The sequence below is a fragment of the Bombina bombina genome, chromosome 8 (genome assembly GCF_027579735.1).
Source record: "Bombina bombina isolate aBomBom1 chromosome 8, aBomBom1.pri, whole genome shotgun sequence".
NCBI lineage: Eukaryota > Metazoa > Chordata > Amphibia > Anura > Bombinatoridae > Bombina > Bombina bombina.
The window spans coordinates 292549310-292573415 of record NC_069506.1 but is presented as its reverse complement, the minus strand read 5'-3'; the positions used below and the strand labels follow the sequence as shown (position 1 = coordinate 292573415).

General features: G+C 42.0%; 1 protein-coding gene across 1 annotated transcript in view; it reads left to right on the top strand.

The window, feature by feature from the left end:
- Positions 1 to 20617, top strand: part of MTHFR (methylenetetrahydrofolate reductase) — a 109480-nt gene extending 88863 nt beyond the window's left edge. Inside the window, exons 11-12 of the mRNA XM_053691465.1 lie at positions 19608 to 19727; positions 20200 to 20617. Of these exons, the coding sequence (XP_053547440.1) occupies positions 19608 to 19727; positions 20200 to 20397 (318 nt within the window). The 3' untranslated portion in view covers positions 20398 to 20617. The remainder of the gene's footprint in view (positions 1 to 19607; positions 19728 to 20199) is intronic.
- Positions 20618 to 24106: the final 3489 nt, after the last annotated feature.

Here is a 24106-nt window from a genome sequence, read left to right as displayed (position 1 = left end):
GTGTCCTCTTAACCACCTGGGGTGTTTACCTGGGGATTTTGCCACTCAGATTACTTCTGCAGTAACAGTGGCTTTGTCAGCTTTCCCTTCTTCGGGTAAGCGTAAACATTTGACCGCTAGTAAGGCTTCTGACCCCTCTAAATCTGCGCTGGTGAACCTTTCTCAATTGTCTGATGAGAAAAATTCTTTAGTAGCTTCTGAAAGTGAAACTTTAGACTCTGACTCTTTGGCAGTGAAATTTTCAGAATCTGAAGAGGTTAATTTTAGATTTAAGCTTGAACATCTTCGGTTACTTCCAACCCTAAGACGTCTTCTAAGCTGGATAGAGTTTATGATTCTCCTTCTGATGTTTTTCCTGCTCCTAGGAAAATTTCAGACGTTGTAGCACAGGAATGGGATAAGCCAGGGGTCCTGTTTTCCCCTTTTTTTAAAAAGATGTTTCCTGTTGCTGACTCTGTTCGAGACTCATGGGGCACCGTTCCTAAGGTAGAAGGTGCTATTTCTACTCAAGCTAAGAGAACTACCATTCCTATAGAGGATAGTTGTTCTTTTAAGGATCCTATGGATAAAAGGCTGGAGACTTATTTAAAAAAAGATGTATGTCCATCAGGGTTTACAATGGCAACCTGCGGCAAGTATTACCACGGTTGCGGGAGCAGCATCTTATTGGTGCAATGCCCTGTCTGATCTGATTTCAGTAGAGCAGATCCAAGACAGGATCAAGGCTCTTAAACTGGCCAATACCTTTTGTCTGTGATGCCAACAATGCAGGTAACTAGACTGAGAGCTAAGTTATCTAGCTTCGCTGTTTTAGCTTGTAGAGCTCTGTGGTTAAAATCTTGGTCAGCTGATGTTTCTTCAAAGGCCAAGCTTTTGGCTTTGCCTTATAAGGGTAAAACTTTGTTTGGACCTGGTCTGGCGGAGATCATTTCAGAGATTACGGGTGGACCTCAGGACAAGAAGAATAGACTTAAGGGTCGTCAGACTTCTAATTTTCGTTTCTTTCAGAATTTTAAGGGACATAAGTCCTCCTCTTCCAAATCAGACCAATCCAGGTCCTCTTGGAAATCCAGCCAGCCCTGGAATAAGGGAAAACAAAACAAGAAGCCTTCCACTGACTCTAAATCAGCATGAAGGGTCTGCCCCTGATCCAATTTTGGATCAGGTGGAGGGGCAGGCTTTCTCTTTTTCGACAGGCTTGGATACACGATGTCCCAGATCCATGGGCTGTGGACATAGTATGCCAGGGTTACAAAATAGGATTCAAGTCTCACCCTCAAAGGCAGATTTCTCCTATCAAGACTATCCTCAAACCAGGAGGCCTATCCTCCCTGGGAGTTATTGTACCAGTCCCTCTAGAGGAACAGGGTCTAGGATTCTATTCAAATCTATTTGTGGTTCCCAAAAAGGAGGGAACTTTTCAACCAATCCTTGATCTCTCAAGTGCCTCAACAAATTCCTCAGGGTTCCGTCCTTCAAGATGGAAACTATTCGTTCCATTCTTTCATTGGTTCAGGAAGGTCAGTTCATGACGACCATAGACCTGAAGGACACGTACTTACACATTCCCATCCACAGGGATCATTACCAGTTTCTAAGGTTTGCCTTTCTGGACAAGCATTTCCAGTTTATTGCTCTTCCCTTTGGTCTTGCCACAGCTCCCAGAGTATTCACAAAGGTTCTGGGAGCTCTATTGGCAGTAATCAGATCCCATGGAATTGTGGTTGCGCCTTATCTAGACAATATTTTAGTTCAGGCGTCATCTTTGCAACTAGCAAAATCTCATACAGAGATATTCTCTCTTCTACGTTTCACGTGTGGAAAGTGAATCTGGAAAAGAGTTCTCTAGTTCCATCTACAAGAATGATTTTCCTAGGGACAATCATAGATTCTCTTTCAATTAAGTTTTTCCTGATGGACGTCCGATTTCAAACTTCTTCATTCTTGCCTTTACCTCCAGTCTGCTTTTCGTCCATCAGTGGCTCAATGCATGGAGGTGATTGGTCTGATGATGACTTCATTCCTTTTGCTCAGTTCCATCTGCGACCACTGCAGCTTTACATGCTCAGTCAATGGAACGGAGACCATTCAGATTTATCACAGAGGATAAATCTGGACCCCCTATCAAGAGACTGTCTTTCACGGTGGATTTCCTGAGACCTTCCTGGGTTATTGTGACTACAGGCGCCAGCCTATCAGGCTGGGGAGCTTTTTTGGGTTCTCTGAAGGCTCTCAGAGCCTGTGGTCTTGGGAAGAGTTCTCTCTTCCCATAAACATCTTGGAGCTGTGAGCAATCTTCAATACCTTGACAGCTTAGCCTCAATTATCTTTTTAGTCCGGTTTATCAGATTCAACTCAACATCACCTCAGTGGCTTACATCAACCACCAGGGAGGAACTCTGAGTTCCTTAGCCATGAAGGAGGTGACTCCTGTTCTGCAGTGGGCGGAAGCTCAAAATTGTCTATCTGCCATCCACATTCCAGGAGTGGACAATTGGATGGCAGATTTGGGCTCTCCATCCGAAGGTGTTCTCCAGGATAACCCTCATGTGGGGGGTTCCGAAATTGGATCTGATGGCGTCTCGTCAGAAAGCCAAGCTTCCAAAGTACGGTTCAAGGTCAAGAGATCCTCAGACCGCCCCCGGTAGATGCCCTGTCAGTTCCTTGGGGTTTTTCGGAGGCAGTCATTGATACTATGCTTCAGGCTCGTAAACCTGTTACTCGTAAGATTTACCAAAAGGTATGGCGTGAATACCTTTTTTGGTTTGCTAAAGGTTTTTCTTGGAGTCGGGTGAGGATTTCACATCTTTTCTTCAGGATGGCCTGCAGAAAGGTTTGTCAGTCAGTATTCTGAAAGGTCAGATTTCTGCTTTGGTTTTTTTTTGTTTTTTTTTGCACAAATGTCTGGCAGAGTTGACAGATGTTCAAGCTTTTGTTGGTCAAAATCAGACCTGTGTTTAAACCTGTTGCTCCTCCTTGGAGCCTTAACCTAGTTCTTAGAGTTTTGCAGCAGGCTCCGTTTGAGCCGATGCATGTTGTTTATATAAAGTTATCTAGGAAGGTTTTGTTTCTCCTTGCTATTTCTTCCACTCGCAGAGTTTCTGAATATTCAGCTCTGCAGTGTGATTTCCCCGTACCTTATCTTTCATGCAGATAAGGTGGTCCTTCGTACTAAATTGTGTTTTCTCCCTAAAGTGGTGTCGGATCGAAACATTAATCAGGAAATTGTAGTTCCTTCTTTTTATCCTAATCCTCTCATAAGTAACGTCTTTTGCATAACTTGGATGTTGTGCGTGCTCTAAAGCTTTACCTTCAAGCTACTAAAGGTTTTAGGCAATCTTCTGCCCTTTTTGTTGTTTTCTCTGGGAAATGTAAAGGTCAGAAGGCCAGTTCTACTACTCTTTCCTTCTGGTTAAGAAGTATGATTAGTTTGGCTTATGAGACTGCTGGACAGCAGCCTCCTGAGAGAATAACGGCTCATTCCACTAGGGCTGTCTCCTCCTCTTGGGCTTTCAAAAATGAATCTTCTGTGGAACAGATTTGCAAGGCGGCAACATGGTCCTCTTTGCATACTTTTGCCTCGTCTGAGGCTTCTTTTGGGAGAAAGGTTCTTTAAAGCGGTGGTGCCTTCTGTTTAGGTTCTCCTGCCTTTTTTCTCCCTTCCTGTTTATTCCGTGTCCTCTAGCTTGGGTATTGGTTCCCACTAGTAATTGGAATGACATCATGGACTCTCCATGGAAAGAAAACAAAATTTATGCTTACCTGATAAATTTATTTCCGGACATGGAGAGTCCTCGACCCCGCCCTCCTTTTTAAAATATAAATCAGCATTTATTTATTTTTTTATAAACCTCAGGCACCCTTGTGTTTCTTTTTCAATTTTCATTCGGGTGAATGACTTGGGATTATGGGTAAGGGAAGTTACACTTAACATCTTTGCTGGGGTGCTCTTTGCCTCCTCCTGCTGGTCAGGAGTTGAATATTCCACTAGTAATTGGAACGACATCGTGTACTCTTCATATCCGTAAAGAGAGAAATTTATCAGATAAGCATAAATTTTGTTTTTCAACAACTTTTCTGATTACTTCTATCAAATTTGCTTTGTTTTCTTGGTAACCTTTGTTGAAAAGCATAGGTAGGTAGACTCCGGAGAAAAAGTGCACTACTGGGAGATAGCTGGTGATTAGTGGCTGCACCTATATTCCTTGTCATTGGCTCACCCAGTGTGCTCAGCTAGCTCCCAGTAGGGCATTGCTGCTCCTTCAACAAAGGATATCAAGAGAATAAGGCCAATTTGATAATAGCCGTAAATGGAAAAGTTGGTTAACATTGTATGTTTTATGTGATTGATGGAAAACAAATTTGGGATTTCATGTCCCTTTAAATTTAAAGGACATAGTACTCTACTTCAGAAAGTCAAAAACAAAACATTGGAACAGAGAAAATATTTCAAACATGTAACAGATTTGTTCTCTTATCTGCTCACTACCCGACTGTACTTCAGACTTCTATTGTTTGAGTTTATGTGAAAAGAAGCCCTTGTTCATTTCTTCAGGCTGTGACGCGTACGGCAGAGGCTGCGAGTGACCTGCTACCGGTACTATAAAAAGCGAGTGCTACAAACACAAGAAGCTTTTCTAGCTAGAGGGGCTTTGCTTAAAGTATGTTTAAAAAAAGAATCAGAAATTTAACTTGGTTAGCATTGTTTTTTTATTTATATAGTGTACAGTTTTAATAACACTTTTCAATTTACGTGTGACCAAATTTACTTTTGTTCTCTTGGTATCCTATATTGAAAAGCAGGAAGCAGTAAATGGGAACGTTGTTTTCCTATTAAATCACATGCTCTATCATTAAATCCATTTATAGGGACATAATGCTCATATGCTAAATCACTTAAAAGTGATGCAGTATAACTGTATAAAGCTGACAGGAAAATATCACCTGAGCATCTCAATGTAAAAAAGGAAGATTTTACCTCACAATTTCCTCAGCTCGCCAGAGTAAGTACTGTGTAAAAAGTTATACTTCAGCTGCTGCCCAGCTGCAGGTAATAAAAAATGAAGAAATGAACAGCAGCTAATCAGCATTAACAGTGCTGAGGTCATGAACTCTTTTTTTACTGTGATCTCATGAGATTTCACTTAAAGGGACAGTCAACGCCAGAATGTTGTTTAAAAGATAGATAATCCCTTAATTACCAATTCCCCAGTTTTGCATAACCAACACAGTTATAATTATACACGTTTTACCTCTGTAATTACCTTGTATCTAAGCTTCAGCAGACTGCCCCCTTATTTCAGTTCTTTTGACAGACTTGTATTTTAGCCAATCAGAGCTGTCTCCATGGTAAATTCACGTGCATGAGCTCAATGTTATCTATATGAAACACGTGAACTAATGCCCTCTAGTGGTGAAAAACTATCAAAATGCATTTAGATAAGAGGCAGCCTTCAAGGTCTAAGAAATTGGCATATGAACCTCCTAGGTTTAGCTTTCAACTAAGAATACCAAGAGAACAAAGCAAAATTGGTGATAAAAGTAAATTGGAAAGTGGTTTAAAATTGCATGCCCTATTTGAAACATGAGTTTGTTTTGGACTTGACTGTCCCTTTAACTCTCATGAGATTTCATAGTAAACTTCCTTAAACTGAATAGGGAAATAACATGAGTGTGCATGAGGCTCACTCCCTTGTAGGTCCTGGGACAGGCATTCTGTTTTGCTTCTTAAAGTCCTTTACAATGGGGTGTGAATACATTTTGAGGTAAAATATCTTTCTTTTTTACATAGAGATGTTCAGGTGATATTTTCTAGTCAGCTTTTTACAGCTATGCTGCATCACTTTCAAGCGTTTCAACATTTAGGCATCATGTCCCTTTAACACCCCTTGAGTGCTAAAGACTGCTCAGAGCCGTCACTAGCACTCACCTACCTTGAGAGCAATCTGGGGGCTCCCATCAAGTCCCACCCCGGCAATCGGGCCTGTATAGTGACAGGCATCGCCGGGGCTTCCCGTTATGTGCGGTGACGTCACACGCAATGACGTGATGACGTCACAGCGCAACTTTATTTAAAAATTACAATGGACAAGATAGGGAAAGGGGGCATTCTGCTTAGAAGCCTGTATCTCGGGCATCTAAGCAGCTACAGACCCCCAAGACCCACCATTAGAAAGGTATGGGGGGGGGGAGTAAAAAAATAAAAATAAATAAATAAATCAAGATTTAAACCAAAATTATTTTCTTAACCCTTTGAGTGCTATGTCCCTTTAAATGAGTTGAGTGACATTTGGATGCTACAGTTTCCCTTTATGAAGCTTCAGATAACGTTTGTACTCACACTCTGTGTATTGATAACCTGCTGCTCTAATCCGGTTACGTTCACACCCACAAGTAAAGAATGTGCTGCACATGAACTACTCTAATCATGTTACATGCACACCCGCAAGTAAAGAATGCTCTGCATGTGAACTGCTCTAATCATGTTACGTGCACACCCGCAAGTAAAGAATGTACTGCACAGGTAGATTAATCTGAAGGCGTCTGTTACATTCCTTGGTGTGTTCTGTTTTTTTTATTCCAACTGATCTATATATAAAACAAGTCTCTCTTTCTTTATAGAGGAGCTGCAAATGCTTTTAAAGGGACATTGGAGTCTAGAGTGGATATTTCTTTTACAAGATATGACGAGTCCACGGATTTCATCCTTATGGGATTACGCCTCCTGGTCAGCAGGAGGAGGCAAAGAGCACCACAGCAGAGCTGTATATATAGCTCCTCCCTTCCCTCCCACCCCAGTCATTCTCTTTGCCTGTGTTAGTGATAGGAAGAGGTAAAGTGAGGTGTTGGTTTAGATTTTTCAATCAAGTGTTTATTATTTTTAAATGGTGCCAGTGTGTACTATTTTTCTCAGGGTACAGCTATAGGGTCTGTGCAGATTACATCCGTCCTCTGTGACTCCCAATGGGGGCTGCCCTGATGCATATTGTCTTAGCAAGTTTATCTAAGACCCAGTTGTTCCCACAGATTCTGGGAAGAGATGGACCTCTTGCAGTGTGGGACGAGTCATGTTGTTACTCAACATGGAGGTATGTGCAGTCTTTTTTGTTCTGTGACACTTGGTACCTCAGAAAGGACTGTCTCTCTCTCTCGCTAAGCTGACCTATGTCTGTGCCCTATTGTATCTAACTAAGGGGGTATACAGAGAAGGATGCTATCATTATGGGATAATGATTGATATGGGGTGTGGTGGTAGGGTATATTTCAGCTTTAGTAACCTTTTAATGTGTGGGCTGATGCTGGGGTTGCGCAGTGAATTCCGGATCACATAGATACTGTATATGCTCGTGGCATAGTTACAGGGGAACTGGCTTTATGTGGGGCACTGTCTTTTTGAAGTGCAATACTCCGGTGGCTCCATTGTTATTTTTATTACAAGGTTTGGGCCGTGCGGGAGTTCCCCTTTGAAACGCCCACGATGGGCAGGGCATTTTTTGCGCGCGAATAGACGCAGCGCAGTGCCTATCTGGAAGTTGGTCGGACGACTCCAGTGTATTCTGTCTGGACCTCATGGGTAGTGGAACTCAGGCAGTCTAGACGCTTGCTGCACGGGTACCGTTTGTTGCCTCAGGGTGAGGGGGCAGCTAAGCGCCGCAGCAGAGCTGTGGCGAGGTTTAAAACTGAAGTTTTTATTTTGAAGGTGCAGTTATTTTTAAACAAAGTTAATTTGATTACTAATGGGATACGAATAATTTTCGATCTTTATTGCAAGCCACAATTATTAGTGGGTTTTTTTCTTTTTCTTAAAGGCACAGTAGTTTTATTACCTAAATTACTAGATTGTGCATACGGAGTGTTTTTATGCTGAATAAATAGATTGTGCATACAGAGTGTTTTTATGCTGAATAAATAGATTGTGCATACAAAGTGTTTGAAGTAACTGTCTACAGTTCTGTTTTTTACTATGGATGACCTTGAAGCCAGTACTTGTTCCATGTGTTTAAATGCCATTGTGGAACCCCCGCTTACTTTTTGTCCCTCATGCACTGAGAGGGCACTGCAATGTAAAGAACAAATTTTTCTTAATAAAGATATAGCACAGGATGTTTCTCAGACTGATGAGACTCATGGTATGCCAATTCTTTCTCCCCAAGCGTCACAGCCCTTAACACCCACTCAAGTGACGCCATGTTCTTAAACTGCGTCCACTTCATTTACTCTGCAGGATATGGCTGCAGTTATGTCATCCACCCTTACAGAAGTTTTATCCAAGTTGCCAGTATTACAGGGCAAACGCAGCAGGACAGAAACCACTTTGGTTCCTGCGGCTTCTGAGACTTTGATGGCTATCTCCAATGTGCCCTCCCAGGGATCTGATTTGGGGGGTAGGGAGCTTTTATCTGAGGGGGAGCTTTCCGCCTCAGACAGACTCGGACGTCATGTCCTTCAGATTTAAGCTTGAACACCTCCGCCTGTTACTTCGGTAGGTTTTAGCGACTTTGGATGACTGTGACTCTATTGTGGTACCACCAGAGAAATTGTGTAAGATGGATAAATACTTAGAGGTTCCTTCTTACTCTGATATTTTTCCAGTTCCTAAGAGAATTTCGGAAATGATTACGCGGGAATGGGAAAGACCGGGTATCCCGTTCTCACCTTCTCCTAATCTTAAGTGTATCCTATAGCTGACACTGTTCGGGATTCTTGGCAAACAGTCCCTAAGGTGGAGGGAGCTATATCTACCCTGGCTAAGCGTACAACTATTCCTATTGAGGACATTTGTGCTTTCAAAGATCCTATGGATAAAAAGTTAGAGGGTCTTCTAAAAAAGCTATTTATACATCAGGGTTTTCTATTACAAACAACTGCTTGTATTGTACAAGTTACAACGTCGGCTTCCTTTTGGTTTGACGCCTTAGAAGAGTCTCTTAAGACTGAGACTCCTTTAGAGGAAATACTGGATAGAATTAAGGCCCTTAAGCTGGCTAATTCTTTTATTACGGATGCCGCTTTTCAGATCGCCAAGCTGGCGGCTAAGAATGCAGGATTTGCCATTTTAGCGCGTAGAGCTTTATGGTTAAAATCTTGGTCTGCTGATGTGTCCTCTAAATCAAAGCTTTTGGCTATTCCTTTCAAAGGAAAGACCCTATTCGGGCCTAACTTGAAAGAAATAATTTCTGACATTACGGGAGGAAAGGGTCATCTCCTACCTCAGGATAAAGCAGCTAAACAAAGGGGTAAACAGAATAATTTTCGTTCCTTTCGAAATTTCAAGGGAGTCACCTCCTCTTCTTCCGCTAAACAGGAAGGGAATTTTGCACAAGCCAAGTCCATCTGGAGACCCAACCAGGCTTGGAACAAGGGTAAAAAACCCAAGAAGCCCGCTGCTGCTCCCAAAACAGCATGAAGGGGTGGCCCCCGATCCGGGACCAGATCTAGTAGGGGGCAGACTTTCTCTCTTTGTCCAGGCTTGAATAAGAGACGTTCAGGATCCCTGGACACTGGAAATCGTGTCTCAGGGGTATCAGCTGGAGTTCAGAAACTCTTTTCCAAGGGGAAGGTTTTTCTTTCACTATTGTCTGTAGACCAGATAAAAAGAGAGGCGTTCTTACGTTGTGTAAGAGACAACTCTCTTTTGGGCTGGCCACAGCACCCAGGATCTTCACGAAGGTTCTAGGGTCTCTGCTGGCGGTTCTCAGACCGCGGGGCATTGCAGTGGCGCCTTATCTGGGCGATATTCTGATCCATGCATCATCGTATCAACTGACAAGAACTCATACAGACATGGTTCTGTCCTTTCTAAAGACTCACGGGTGGAAGGTGAATCTAGAAAAGAGTTCACTAATTCCACAGACAAGGGTTCCTTTCCTGGGAACTCTAATAGATTCTATATCAATGAAAATTTTCTTGACGGAGGTCAGAAAGTTAAAGATTCTGAATACATGCAGAGCCCTTCAGTCCAATCCTCGGCCATCAGTGGCTCAGTGCATGGAGGTAATTGGATTGACGGTGGCGGCAATGGACATCATTCCGTTTGCTCGTTTTCATCTCAGATCGCTACAACTGAGCATGCTCAGGCAGTGGAATGGAGATTATGCAAATTTGTCTCCTCAGATAGATCTGGATCAGGAGACAAGAGACTCTCTCTTCTTTGGTGGTTGTCGCCGGATCATCTGTCCCAAGGGACGTGCGTCCGCAGACCCTCATGGGTGATAGTGACAACGGATGCCAGGCTACTAGGTTGGGGTGCAGTCTGGAATTCCCTGAAGGCTCAGGGTGTGTGGACTCAGACGGAGTCGCTACTTCCAATCAATATTCTGGAATTGAGAGCGATATTCAATGCGCTTCAGGCTTGGCCTCAGTTGGCTTCGGCCAAATTCATCCGTTTTCAGTCGGACAACATCACGACTGTGGCTTACATCAATCATCAGGGAGGAACAATGAGTTCCTTAGCGATGACAGAAGTATCCAAAATAATTTGGTGGGCGGAGGCTCACTCTTATCTGTCAGCAATATACATCCCAGGAGTGGACAACTGGGAAGCGGATTTTTTGAGCAGACAGACGTTTCATCCGGGGGAGTGGGAACTCCATCCGGAGGTCTTTGCCCCATCTGAGAATCAGGTTGGCAGACCGGAGCTGGATCTTATGGCATCTCGTCGGAATGCCAACCTTCCAAGATACGGATCCAAGTCCAGGGATCCTCAGGCCGAACTGATGGATGCCTTGGTTGTTCAACCTAGCTTATGTGTTTCCACCATTTGCTCTCCTCCCCCGAGTGATCGCTCAGATCAAACAGGAGAGGGCTTCAGTGGTTCTCATCGCCCCTGCATGGCCTCGCAGGACTTGGTATGCCGATCTGGTGGACATGTCCTCTCTGCCGCCGTGGAAGCTTCCATTGAGGCAGGACCTTCTCATTCAGGGACCCTTCCATCATCCGAATCTAATTTCTCTGCAGCTGACTTCTTGGAGATTGAACGCTTGATTTTATCTAAGCGAGGGTTTTCTGATGCGGTCATTGATGCCTTGATTCAGGCACGTAAGCCTGTTACTAGAAAAATTTACCATAAGATATGGCGTAAATATCTTTATTGGTGCAAATCCAAGGGCTACTCATGGAGTAAGGTGCGGATTACCAGGATTTTATCTTTTCTCCAAGTAGGATTGGAGAAAGGATTGTCGGCAAGTTCCTTAAAGGGACAGATTTCTGCTTTGTCTATTTTCTACACAAAAGTCTGTCAGATGTTCCAGATGTTCAATCTTTTTGTCAGGCTCTGACTAGAATCAGGCCTGTGTTTAGACCAATTGCTCCTCCTTGGAGTTTGAATTTAGTTAATGTTCTTCAAGGGGTTCCGTTTGAACCTATGCATTCCATAGATATTAAGTTATCTTGGAACGTTTTATTTTTGGTTGCTTTTTCTTCTGCTCGCAGAGTTTCTGAGCTTTCTGCTTTACAATGTGATTCTCCTTATCTTATTTTCCATTCTGATAAGGTGGTTTTACGTACCAAACCTGGTTTCCTTCCTAAGGTTGTTTCTAATAAGAATATTAATCAGGAAATTGTTGTTCCTTCCTTGTGTCCTAATCCTTCTTTAAAGAAGGAGCGTCTGTTACATAACTTGGACGTGGTTCGTGCCCTGAAGTTTTACTTGCAGGCGACTAAAGATTTTCGTCAATCATCTTCATTATTTGTTGTTTTTTCTGGAAGACGTAGGGGCCAGAAAGCTACGGCTAACTCTTTGTTTTTGGCTGAAGAGTATCATCCGTTTGGCATATGAGACTGCTGGACAGCAGCCTCCTGAAAGAACTACGGCTCATTCTACTAGGGCTGTGGCTTCCTCATGGGCATTTAAAAACGATGCTTCTGTTGAACAGATTTGCAAGGCTGCACCCTTGGTCGTCTCTTCACACTTTTTCCAAATTTTCCAAATTTGATACTTTTTGCTTCTTCTGAGGCTGGTTTTGGGAGACAGGTTCTTCAAGCAGTGGTGCCTTCCGTTTAGGTTCCTGTCTTGTCCCTCCCTTTCATCCTTGTCCTATAGCTTTGGTATTGTATCCCATAAGTAAGGATGAAATCCGTGGACTCGTCATATCTTGTAAAAGAAAAGGAAATTTATGCTTACCTGATAAATGTATTTCTTTTGCGATATGATGAGTCCACGGCCCACCCTGTTATTTCTAAGACAGGTATTTACTTGTTTTTTGTTACACTTCAGTCACCTCTGCGCTTTGGCTTTTCCTTTCTCTTCCTAACTTCGGTCGAATGACTGGAGTGTGAGGGAAGGGAGGAGCTTTATATACAGTTCTGCTGTGGTGCTCTTTGCCTCCTCTTGCTGACCAGAAGGCGTAATCCTATAAGTAAGGATGAAATCCGTGGACTCGTCATATCGTAAAAGAAATAAATTTATCAGGTAAGCATAAATTTCCTTTTCTGCGCAGCGTAAACCGTCTGGCTAGCAGACAGCTGGACATTATCCTTATTAGCCAATGAGCAGAAGTAGAAGTGCACAATTTATAAAGCGTTTACTTAGTTTTGTGGAGTCAAAAAATATATTTTCAACTTGAAACTTTCTTGAAGTGATAGGAAGCAATTTCTTTTCTTTTTTATGATTCAGACAGAGCAGCAATTTTTAACAAATTTCTAACTTCTGTTATCAGATTTTGTTAGTTTTCTTGATGCCTTTGGAAAAGCATAGAAGTAAGCTCTGGAACACTATATAGCGGCAGTTTTACAAGAATGTGATCCATTTGTAAGAACACTAGAGGGCAGCAATGTTTCTTATGTACTGTTCTAGGCAGGGATAGGCAAGGTGTCCGTGATTAGCCCTTGCAGTGTCCGCCATAACCTTAGTATATCTTTTTTTCTTTCTGATTAAATAATAGGAATAAAAAATGTGTAGTGTGAATAAAGTTAGTGGCTTGTCAAGAGACTGCTAGCAATATTGTGTGATAAGTTATGGAATAAATAAAGCCTGAGTGAAATACTTGATATGCATCTGTATAATAACACCCAGCGCTATATAATGACACAGTAGTGACACAGGCACATGTGTATAGCCAGATAAGGGCTGGTTATAGGATCAGTGGTATCTGCATCAGTATAATAACACCCAGCACTATATAATGACACAGTAGTGACACTGGCTCATGGGTATAGCCAGAGGAGGGCTGGTTATAGGATCAGTGGTATCTGCATCAGTATAATAACACCAAGCTCTATACAAAGACACATTAGTGACACTGGTTCATGCATATAGCCAGAGGAGGGCTGGTTATAGGATCAGTGGTATCTGCATCAGTATAATAACACCAAGCTCTATACAAAGACACATTAGTGACACTGATTCATGGGTATAGCCAGAGGAGGGCTGGTTATAGGATCAGTGGTATCTGCATCAGTATAATAACACCAAGCTCTATACAAAGACACAGTAGTGACACTGATTCATGGGTATAGCCAGATAAGGGCTGGTTATAGGATCAGTGGTATCTGCATCAGTATAATAACACCCAGCTCTATACAAAGACACATTAGTGACACTGGTTCATGGGTATAGCCAGATAAGGGCTGGTTATAGGATCAGTGGTATCTGCATCTGTATAATAACACCCAGCTCTATACAAAGACACATTAGTGACACTGGCACATGTGTATAGCCAGAGAAGGGCTGGTTATAGGATCAGTGGTATCTGCATCTGTATAATAACACCCAGCTCTATACAAAGACACAGTAGTGACACTGGCACATGGGTATAGCCAGAGGAGGGCTGGTTATAGGATCAGTAGTGTCTGCATCTGTATAATAACACCCAGCTCTATACAAAGACACAGTAGTGACACTGGCACATGGGTATAGCCAGACAAGGGCTGGTTATAGGATCAGTAGTGTCTGCATCTGTATAATAACACCCAGCTCTATACAAAGACACAGTAGTGACACTGATTCATGGGTATAGCCAGATAAGGGCTGGTTATAGGATCAGTGGTATCTGCATCTGTATAATAACACCCAGCTCTATACAAAGACACATTAGTGACACTGATTCATGGGTATAGCCAGATAAGGGCTGGTTATAGGATCAGTGGTATCTGCATCAATATAATAACACCCAGCACTATATAATGACACAGTAGTGACACTGGCACATGGGTATAGCCAGATAAGGGCTGGTTATAGGATCAGTAGTGTCTGCATCTGTATAATAACACCAAGCTCTATACAAAGACACATTAGTGACACTGGTTCATGGGTATAGCCAGATAAGGGCTGGTTATAGGATCAGTAGTGTCTGCATCTGTATAATAACACCCAGCTCTATACAAAGACACATTAGTGACACTGGTTCATGCATATAGCCAGATAAGGGCTGGTTATAGGATCAGTGGTATCTGCATCTGTATAATAACACCCAGCTCTATACAAAGACACATTAGTGACACTGATTCATGCGTATAGCCAGATAAGGGCTGGTTATAGGATCAGTAGTGTCTGCATCTGTATAATAACACCAAGCTCTATACAAAGACACATTAGTGACACTGGTTCATGGGTATAGCCAGAGGAGGGCTGGTTATAGGATCAGTGGTATCTGCATCTGTATAATAACACCAAGCTCTATACAAAGACACATTAGTGACACTGGCACATGTGTATAGCCAGAGGAGGGCTGGTTATAGGATCAGTGGTATCTGCATCAGTATAATAACACCCAGCACTATGTAATGAGACAGTAGTGACACTGGCTCATGGGTATAGCCAGAGGAGGACTGGTTATAGAATCTGTAGTATCTGTATAATAACACCCAGCGCTATATAATGACACAATAGTGACACTGGCTCATGGGTATAGCCAGAGGAGGGCTGGTTATAGGATCAGTGGTATCTGCATCAGTATAAGAACACCAAGCTCTATACAAAGACACATTAGTGACACTGATTCATGCGTATAGCCAGATGAGGGCTGGTTATAGGATCAGTAGTGTCTGCATCTGTATAATAACACCAAGCTCTATACAAACACACATTAGTGACACTGGTTCATGGGTATAGCCAGATAAGGGCTGGTTATAGGATCAGTAGTGTCTGCATCTGTATAATAACACCAAGCTCTATACAAAGACACATTAGTGACACTGATTCATGCGTATAGCCAGATGAGGGCTGGTTATAGGATCAGTAGTGTCTGCATCTGTATAATAACACCCAGCTCTATACAAAGACACATTAGTGACACTGATTCATGCGTATAGCCAGATAAGGGCTGGTTATAGGATCAGTGGTATCTGCATCTGTATAATAACACCCAGCTCTATACAAAGACACATTAGTGACACTGGTTCATGGGTATAGCCAGATAAGGGCTGGTTATAGGATCAGTAGTGTCTGCATCTGTATAATAACACCCAGCTCTATACAAACACACATTAGTGACACTGGTTCATGGGTATAGCCAGATAAGGGCTGGTTATAGGATCAGTAGTGTCTGCATCTGTATAATAACACCCAGCTCTATACAAAGACACATTAGTGACACTGATTCATGCGTATAGCCAGATAAGGGCTGGTTATAGGATCAGTGGTATCTGCATCTGTATAATAACACCCAGCTCTATACAAAGACACAGTAGTGACACTGGCACATGGGTATAGCCAGATAAGGGCTGGTTATAGGATCAGTAGTGTCTGCATCTGTATAATAACACCCAGCTCTATACAAAGACACATTAGTGACACTGATTCATGCGTATAGCCAGATAAGGGCTGGTTATAGGATCAGTGGTATCTGCATCTGTATAATAACACCCAGCTCTATACAAAGACACAGTAGTGACACTGGCACATGGGTATAGCCAGATACGGGCTGGTTATAGGATCAGTAGTGTCTGCATCAGTATAATAACACCCAGCTCTATACAAAGACACATTAGTGACACTGGTTCATGCGTATAGCCAGATAAGGGCTGGTTATAGGATCAGTAGTGTCTGCAACTGTATAATAACACCCAGCTCTATACAAAGACACAGTAGTGACACTGGCACATGCGTATAGCCAGATGAGGGCTGGTTATAGGATCAGTGGTATCTGCATCTGTATAATAACACCAAGCTCTATACAAAGACACAGTAGTGACACTGGCACATGCATATAGCCAGAGAAGGGCTGGTTATAGGATCAGTGGTATCTGCATCAGTATAATAACACCCAGCTCTATACAAAGACACATTAGTGACACTGGTTCATGCGTATAGCCAGATAAGGGCTGGTTATAGGATCAGTGGTATCTGCATCTGTATTATAACACCCAGCGCTATATAATGACACAGTAGTGACACTGGCTCATGGGTATAGCCAGAGGAGGACTGGTTATAGGATCAGTGGTATCTTCATCAGTATAATAACACCCAGCACTATATAATGAGACAGTAGTTACACTGGCTCATGGGTATAGCCAGAGGAGGACTGGTTATAGAATCAGTGGTATCTGCATCTGTATTATAACACCCAGCGCTATATAATGACACAGTAGTGACACTGGCACATGGGTATAGCCAGAGGAGGGCTGGTTATAGGATCAGTGGTATCTGCATCTGTATAATAACACCCAGCCCTATATAATGACACAGTAGTGACACTGGCTCATTGGTATAGCCAGAGGAGGGCTGGTTATAGGATCAGTGGTATCTTCATCTGTATAATAACACCCAGCCCTATATAATGACACAGTAGTGACACTGGCTCATGGGTATAGCCAGAGGAGGGCTGGTTATAGGATCAGTGGTATCTGCATCTGTATAATAACACCCAGCTCTATACAAAGACACAGTAGTGACACTGGCACATGGGTATAGCCAGATAAGGGCTGGTTATAGGATCAGTAGTGTCTGCATCTGTATAATAACACCCAGCTCTATACAAAGACACATTAGTGACACTGATTCATGCGTATAGCCAGATAAGGGCTGGTTATAGGATCAGTGGTATCTGCATCTGTATAATAACACCCAGCTCTATACAAAGACACAGTAGTGACACTGGCACATGGGTATAGCCAGATACGGGCTGGTTATAGGATCAGTAGTGTCTGCATCAGTATAATAACACCCAGCTCTATACAAAGACACATTAGTGACACTGGTTCATGCGTATAGCCAGATAAGGGCTGGTTATAGGATCAGTAGTGTCTGCAACTGTATAATAACACCCAGCTCTATACAAAGACACAGTAGTGACACTGGCACATGCGTATAGCCAGATGAGGGCTGGTTATAGGATCAGTGGTATCTGCATCTGTATAATAACACCAAGCTCTATACAAAGACACAGTAGTGACACTGGCACATGCATATAGCCAGAGAAGGGCTGGTTATAGGATCAGTGGTATCTGCATCAGTATAATAACACCCAGCTCTATACAAAGACACATTAGTGACACTGGTTCATGCGTATAGCCAGATAAGGGCTGGTTATAGGATCAGTGGTATCTGCATCTGTATTATAACACCCAGCGCTATATAATGACACAGTAGTGACACTGGCTCATGGGTATAGCCAGAGGAGGACTGGTTATAGGATCAGTGGTATCTTCATCAGTATAATAACACCCAGCACTATATAATGAGACAGTAGTTACACTGGCTCATGGGTATAGCCAGAGGAGGACTGGTTATAGAATCAGTGGTATCTGCATCTGTATTATAACACCCAGCGCTATATAATGACACAGTAGTGACACTGGCACATGGGTATAGCCAGAGGAGGGCTGGTTATAGGATCAGTGGTATCTGCATCTGTATAATAACACCCAGCCCTATATAATGACACAGTAGTGACACTGGCTCATGGGTATAGCCAGAGGAGGGCTGGTTATAGGATCAGTGGTATCTTCATCTGTATAATAACACCCAGCCCTATATAATGACACAGTAGTGACACTGGCTCATGGGTATAGCCAGAGGAGGGCTGGTTATAGGATCAGTGGTATCTGCATCTGTATAATAACACCCAGCTCTATACAAAGACACAGTAGTGACACTGGCACATGGGTATAGCCAGATAAGGGCTGGTTATAGGATCAGTAGTGTCTGCATCTGTATAATAACACCCAGCTCTATACAAAGACACATTAGTGACACTGATTCATGCGTATAGCCAGATAAGGGCTGGTTATAGGATCAGTGGTATCTGCATCTGTATAATAACACCCAGCTCTATACAAAGACACAGTAGTGACACTGGCACATGGGTATAGCCAGATACGGGCTGGTTATAGGATCAGTAGTGTCTGCATCAGTATAATAACACCCAGCTCTATACAAAGACACATTAGTGACACTGGTTCATGCGTATAGCCAGATAAGGGCTGGTTATAGGATCAGTAGTGTCTGCAACTGTATAATAACACTCAGCTCTATACAAAGACACAGTAGTGACACTGGCACATGCGTATAGCCAGATGAGGGCTGGTTATAGGATCAGTGGTATCTGCATCTGTATAATAACACCAAGCTCTATACAAAGACACAGTAGTGACACTGGCACATGCATATAGCCAGAGAAGGGCTGGTTATAGGATCAGTGGTATCTGCATCAGTATAATAACACCCAGCTCTATACAAAGACACATTAGTGACACTGGTTCATGCGTATAGCCAGATAAGGGCTGGTTATAGGATCAGTGGTATCTGCATCTGTATTATAACACCCAGCGCTATATAATGACACAGTAGTGACACTGGCTCATGGGTATAGCCAGAGGAGGACTGGTTATAGGATCAGTGGTATCTTCATCAGTATAATAACACCCAGCACTATATAATGAGACAGTAGTTACACTGGCTCATGGGTATAGCCAGAGGAGGACTGGTTATAGAATCAGTGGTATCTGCATCTGTATTATAACACCCAGCGCTATATAATGACACAGTAGTGACACTGGCACATGGGTATAGCCAGAGGAGGGCTGGTTATAGGATCAGTGGTATCTGCATCTGTATAATAACACCCAGCCCTATATAATGACACAGTAGTGACACTGGCTCATGGGTATAGCCAGAGGAGGACTGGTTATAGAATCAGTGGTATCTGCATCTGTATTATAACACCCAGCGCTATATAATGACACAGTAGTGACACTGGCTCATGGGTATAGCCAGAGGAGGGCTGGTTATAGGATCAGTGGTATCTGCATCTGTATTATAACACCCAGCGCTATATAATGACACAGTAGTGACACTGGCACATGGGTATAGCCAGAGGAGGGCTGGTTATAGGATCAGTGGTATCTTCATCAGTATAATAACACCCAGCACTATACAATAATGTTTTTAATTTCAAATGTACCTTGGTGTCCTTCACTAAGGTCTGTACTTTGGAAAATATTCACCACAGCCTTTTTCTGTGCCTATCCCTGGTTCTAGATGCCTACCTAGGTATCTCTTCAACACCGAATATCACAGGAACAAAGCAAATTTGATAAAATAAGTAAATTGGAAACTTTTTTTTTTAATTCTATGCTCCTTTCTGAATCACAAAATAAATGTTTTGGGTTTCAGATCCCTTTAAATACACAGTAGAGTATAAACACTCTTGTGCTGTTTTTCATTACAGGGTAAAAACATCACCAACTCCTCCGATATGCAACCGAATGCCGTAACCTGGGGAATCTTCCCTGGACGTGAGATTATTCAGCCAACCGTTGTGGATCCAGTTAGCTTCATGTCCTGGAAGGTAACGTGTCCCCTTCTTAACTATAAAGCAGTTTAAGCAGACGTCATTCCTGGGTTTGAGTGTTAAAAAATACAATTTAGCAGCTGACAAATGTAGTGATGTACAGGATGCTTAGTGGTCAGTATTAGTAGCAGTTTATGGGGGACCATTGCTTCTGTTACATAAAAACCAATGAGGATTCTGAGTGAATTTAACAGATTTTAGATCCAGAAGTTTGGGGTGTGTAATTTTCCTGCTTAGTCTTGTTTTTTGTTTAGTTTACGAAGACCATGCACTGCGCATATATAATCGCTGTAATAAAAAATACATCATTATGTTTTTATTTCTGATGAAGGTTTATGGTAGACATTTTATTCATAAGGAGAGTGTGCTTGGTGTTGATGATTTGTTTGTTTTTATGGTTTGCTATACATCTGTGTTGCCAACTCCCTTTGAATTGCACAACTTTCTGAATTGTCCTTTCTCTCCGTAGGATGAAGCTTTTGCCTTGTGGATAGAACAATGGGCTAAGTTGTATGAGGATGAATCTCCTTCCCGCATGATTATCCAGTACATCCATGATAACTATTTCTTGGTGAACCTTGTAGACAATGACTTCCCCCTAGAGAACTGTTTATGGCAGGTGATAGAGGACACATTTAAAGAGCTTGATTCCCCCTCAGAACAGTGAGCCAAGGGCTTTGTCACTACTTTCTCTACCTCATGGTGTTAAGAAAAAACGCTGGTGCAACTCCACTCAGCACAGCTCTTTCAGATACCTACAGGGGAGATGGTCCAATCAGAGTTTTCGGACTTGCGTTTGCACATGCTTCAGTTGTGTCCTTGTGATAAGTCTGTGCAGATATCACCATGCTCAGAAACCTGAGAGGAATACAGCATCTTACTCATAAGCGGAGCTGAGACTGGTTTCTTTAATGGGTTATCATTATTTCCGAGCCACACACACCAGTTATTCATAGCACATAACTTTGCTCAGAATTTAAATATGTTGGAACTTGTCCTCAACAGAACATTGTAACTCTGCAAACTTCCGAGCCGTGATATGGGAAGTCTGTGTAGCTTTATGAAACTTATTCCTATCGCTTTGATTTTGTTTGTGTCGAATCTCCACATTTGCTGCTTTGTTACAGGTATAACACTAATAGTACTTGCCTGGTTTCCATTACTATAGTCTTTTGGCTGAGAAGAGCTACGGTCAGTATATTTGTGCGCAGGATATGATACTTAGGGCTAAAAGGCCTGTGGAAAAAATGACATGGTCTGATTTGTTAACACGTGTTATTTATGCATTACTGACCAAAGATAACTGTTTTAACCTTTCACAAATGAGTTAAACACATAGATTAAGTCATGTTTGGGAGCCACATGCAGTAGAAATCCTGAGCAGACCACTGCTGGTGATTGGAGGGTATGTGTTACAATTACTGATTGGCTCACTGTTGGTTTATAAGCTTCAACACAGTTATTTAGGGTCAGTAAAGTGAAAGTTAAATACTCTGATTGTCCCTTTAAATGTTTGGTACATGAATTGCGTCAAAAATAGTTGCATCTTGGTCCAGGCTCTGTATACCGGCAACAAAACAGAGCAAGGAACAGTGGAGCATTCACCTATGAATACAAAGGAACTAACTATTATCACTTGAATATTCCATTGTTCTGCGATTCTGCTCCTTCCTGCTGCCTAAACATCACTGTCCTGCCCGCTATACATCTGCACCATGTAGGCCCCTCCCATGAGGAAGTTAAATCTGCTAAGTAGTTAGAGTAAAAGTAGCCAGACTAAAATAAGTATTGACACAGTCAAATTGAACTTTTTTTGCTTTATCTTATAGGATTTCTGTGTTTGTTTGTTTACTATTTTACAGGGTTTACGGTTGTTCTGATATACTTGAGAATTGGGAAGGAAGGGTCCAGATCGCTGCTGGTTGCAATAACTTGTATATTTTAAGACATGTATTTTTATGATTAATTTAAAATCTTGTTTTTAAAAAACATTAGGAAATGGAGATATATATTTTTTTTGCTTTTTTCTTTTTTGCAAATATAGAAAGTATATTTGCTAGGTGTGGTTGTCAGTAATGTTTGTATACCTAACTTGGTCTTTTTTTTTATTTTATTTGTTGTGTGTGTTTTTGTCCTTTACCTTTTTAGCGTATTTGAGTAACATGAATGGTCTTTAATTTTTTTTTTTTTAGAATTATAGCTTTTGCTGCTGGTGTGAATGTGATTAAGGGGCATATTTATCAAGAGGTTAATGCATCTATCTGTTGCAGGCTCGCTCATTTGAACCTGCAACTGATACTAATGAAGACTACTGCTGAGTTGGTGAATGAAATTACCCTGATGTGATCGTACCGTGTTTATTAACCCCTTAACGACCGACGACGTATGCCATACGTCCTCAAAAAAAAAGCACTTAACGACCGAGGACGTATGGCATACGTCGTCGGTTTAACAGAGCACTGGAAGCGATCGAAATCGCTTCCAGCTGCTCTAACAGTATTGCAGGCTTGCCTTGAGGTCTAGGCATCCTGCAATACTGTTCCCGAGTGCCGGGACCGGATTGATCACTCCCCCACGAGTGATCACTTCCGGTTTCGCTCCACGTGGAGCCCGGCAGTGTTTCAGAGCATCGGAAGCGATCGGACACGCTTCCGATGCTCTGCTTGTGTGCTAAGTGCCTCGGTGGGTCGAGGCACTTAGTTAGTTGTAAAATAAAAGTTAAAAATTAAAAAAAAAAAAACGAATAAAATAAAAAAAAAGCCCTAAATAGCCCCCCCCCTCCCCCTTCACTAGGCATCCAAGATGGCGATGCCCAGTGCATCATGGGGCCTCTGGGGGTGTCCCTAGCCTGCATCATCATAGGGGCAAGCTAGGGTCACCCAATCTGAGCCTCCCACCCTAAAAAAAAAAAATAATAATAAAATACCCCATTTGTCTGATCATGTCAATATTTGTAAATATTGACTATGATCAGTGTGGATCTCCCTCCCTCTCCTCACTTGCCATTTTGTTGGAGAGAGAGAGAGACCTGTATTTAGCAGAGAGAGAGATTTATTTCTTTTATTTGTTAAAAAATATAGAACCAAAGGCTCTTTTCAGAGCCATTAACCCCTAGCTTGCCAGTGATCACTATATATCACTGGCAGTAACATAGGTGCACTTTTTTTTTGCTGCATTTTGCTGTCTGTGCGTATTTTGGGGGTTAATTTTGTTGTTGTAATTTTTTAAAAACCCAAAGGCTCTTTTCAGAAACATTTAGTTAATTTAATTTAATTTTCAGAGCCATTAACCCCTAGCTTGCCAGTGATCGCTATATATCACTGGCAGTAGCAAAGGTGCACTTTTTTTTTTGCTGCATTTTGCTGTCTGTGCATTTTTTTAGGGGTTAATTTTGTTGTTGTAATTTTTTTAAAAACCCAAAGGCTCTTTTCAGAAACATTTAGTTAATTTAATTTAATTTTCAGAGCCATTAACCCCTAGCTTGCCAGTGATCGCTATAAATCACTGGCAGTTGCATAGCTGTACTTTTTTGCTGTCTGTGCATTTTTTTAGGGGTTAATTTTGTTGTTGTAATTTTTTAAAAACCCAAAGGCTCTTTTCAGAAACATTTAGTTAATTTAATTTAATTTTCAGAGCCATTAACCCCTAGCTTGCCAGTGATCGCTATATATCACTGGCAGTAGCAAAGGTGCACTTTTTTTTTTGCTGCATTTTGCTGTCTGTGCATTTTTTTAGGGGTTAATTTTGTTGTTGTAATTTTTTAAAAACCCAAAGGCTCTTTTCAGAAACATTTAGTTAATTTAATTTAATTTTCAGAGCCATTAACCCCTAGCTTGCCAGTGATCGCTATAAATCACTGGCAGTAGCATAGCTGTACTTTTTTGCTGTCTGTGCATTTTTTTAGGGGTTAATTTTGTTGTTGTAATTTTTTAAAAACCCAAAGGCTCTTTTCAGAAACATTTAGTTAATTTAATTTAATTTTCAGAGCCATTAACCTCTAGCTTGCCAGTGATCGCTATAAATCACTGGCAGTAGCATAGCTGTACTTTTTTGCTAGTTAATTTAGTTAATTAATTTAGTTAATTTAATTTTTTTTAGTAATTGTTTTCTGTGATACAAAAATGTCACAGAAAAGATATAGTGCTGAGGAGGCGTATGCCATCCTTGCGTCAGAGTCAGATGCCTCTATTTCTGACTCAGACCCCAATTTTGACCCTGCCATGTGCTCAGATACATCACTAGATGCAGTCTCAACTGATAGTGATGTATCTGTGGCTGCTAGCCCCCCTGCCAGCCCCCCTGCCAGCCCCCCTGCTAGCCCCCCTGCCAGAAGGAGGCGTGTTGCTGCCATTGCTGCTGAAGAGTGGGTAACGCCT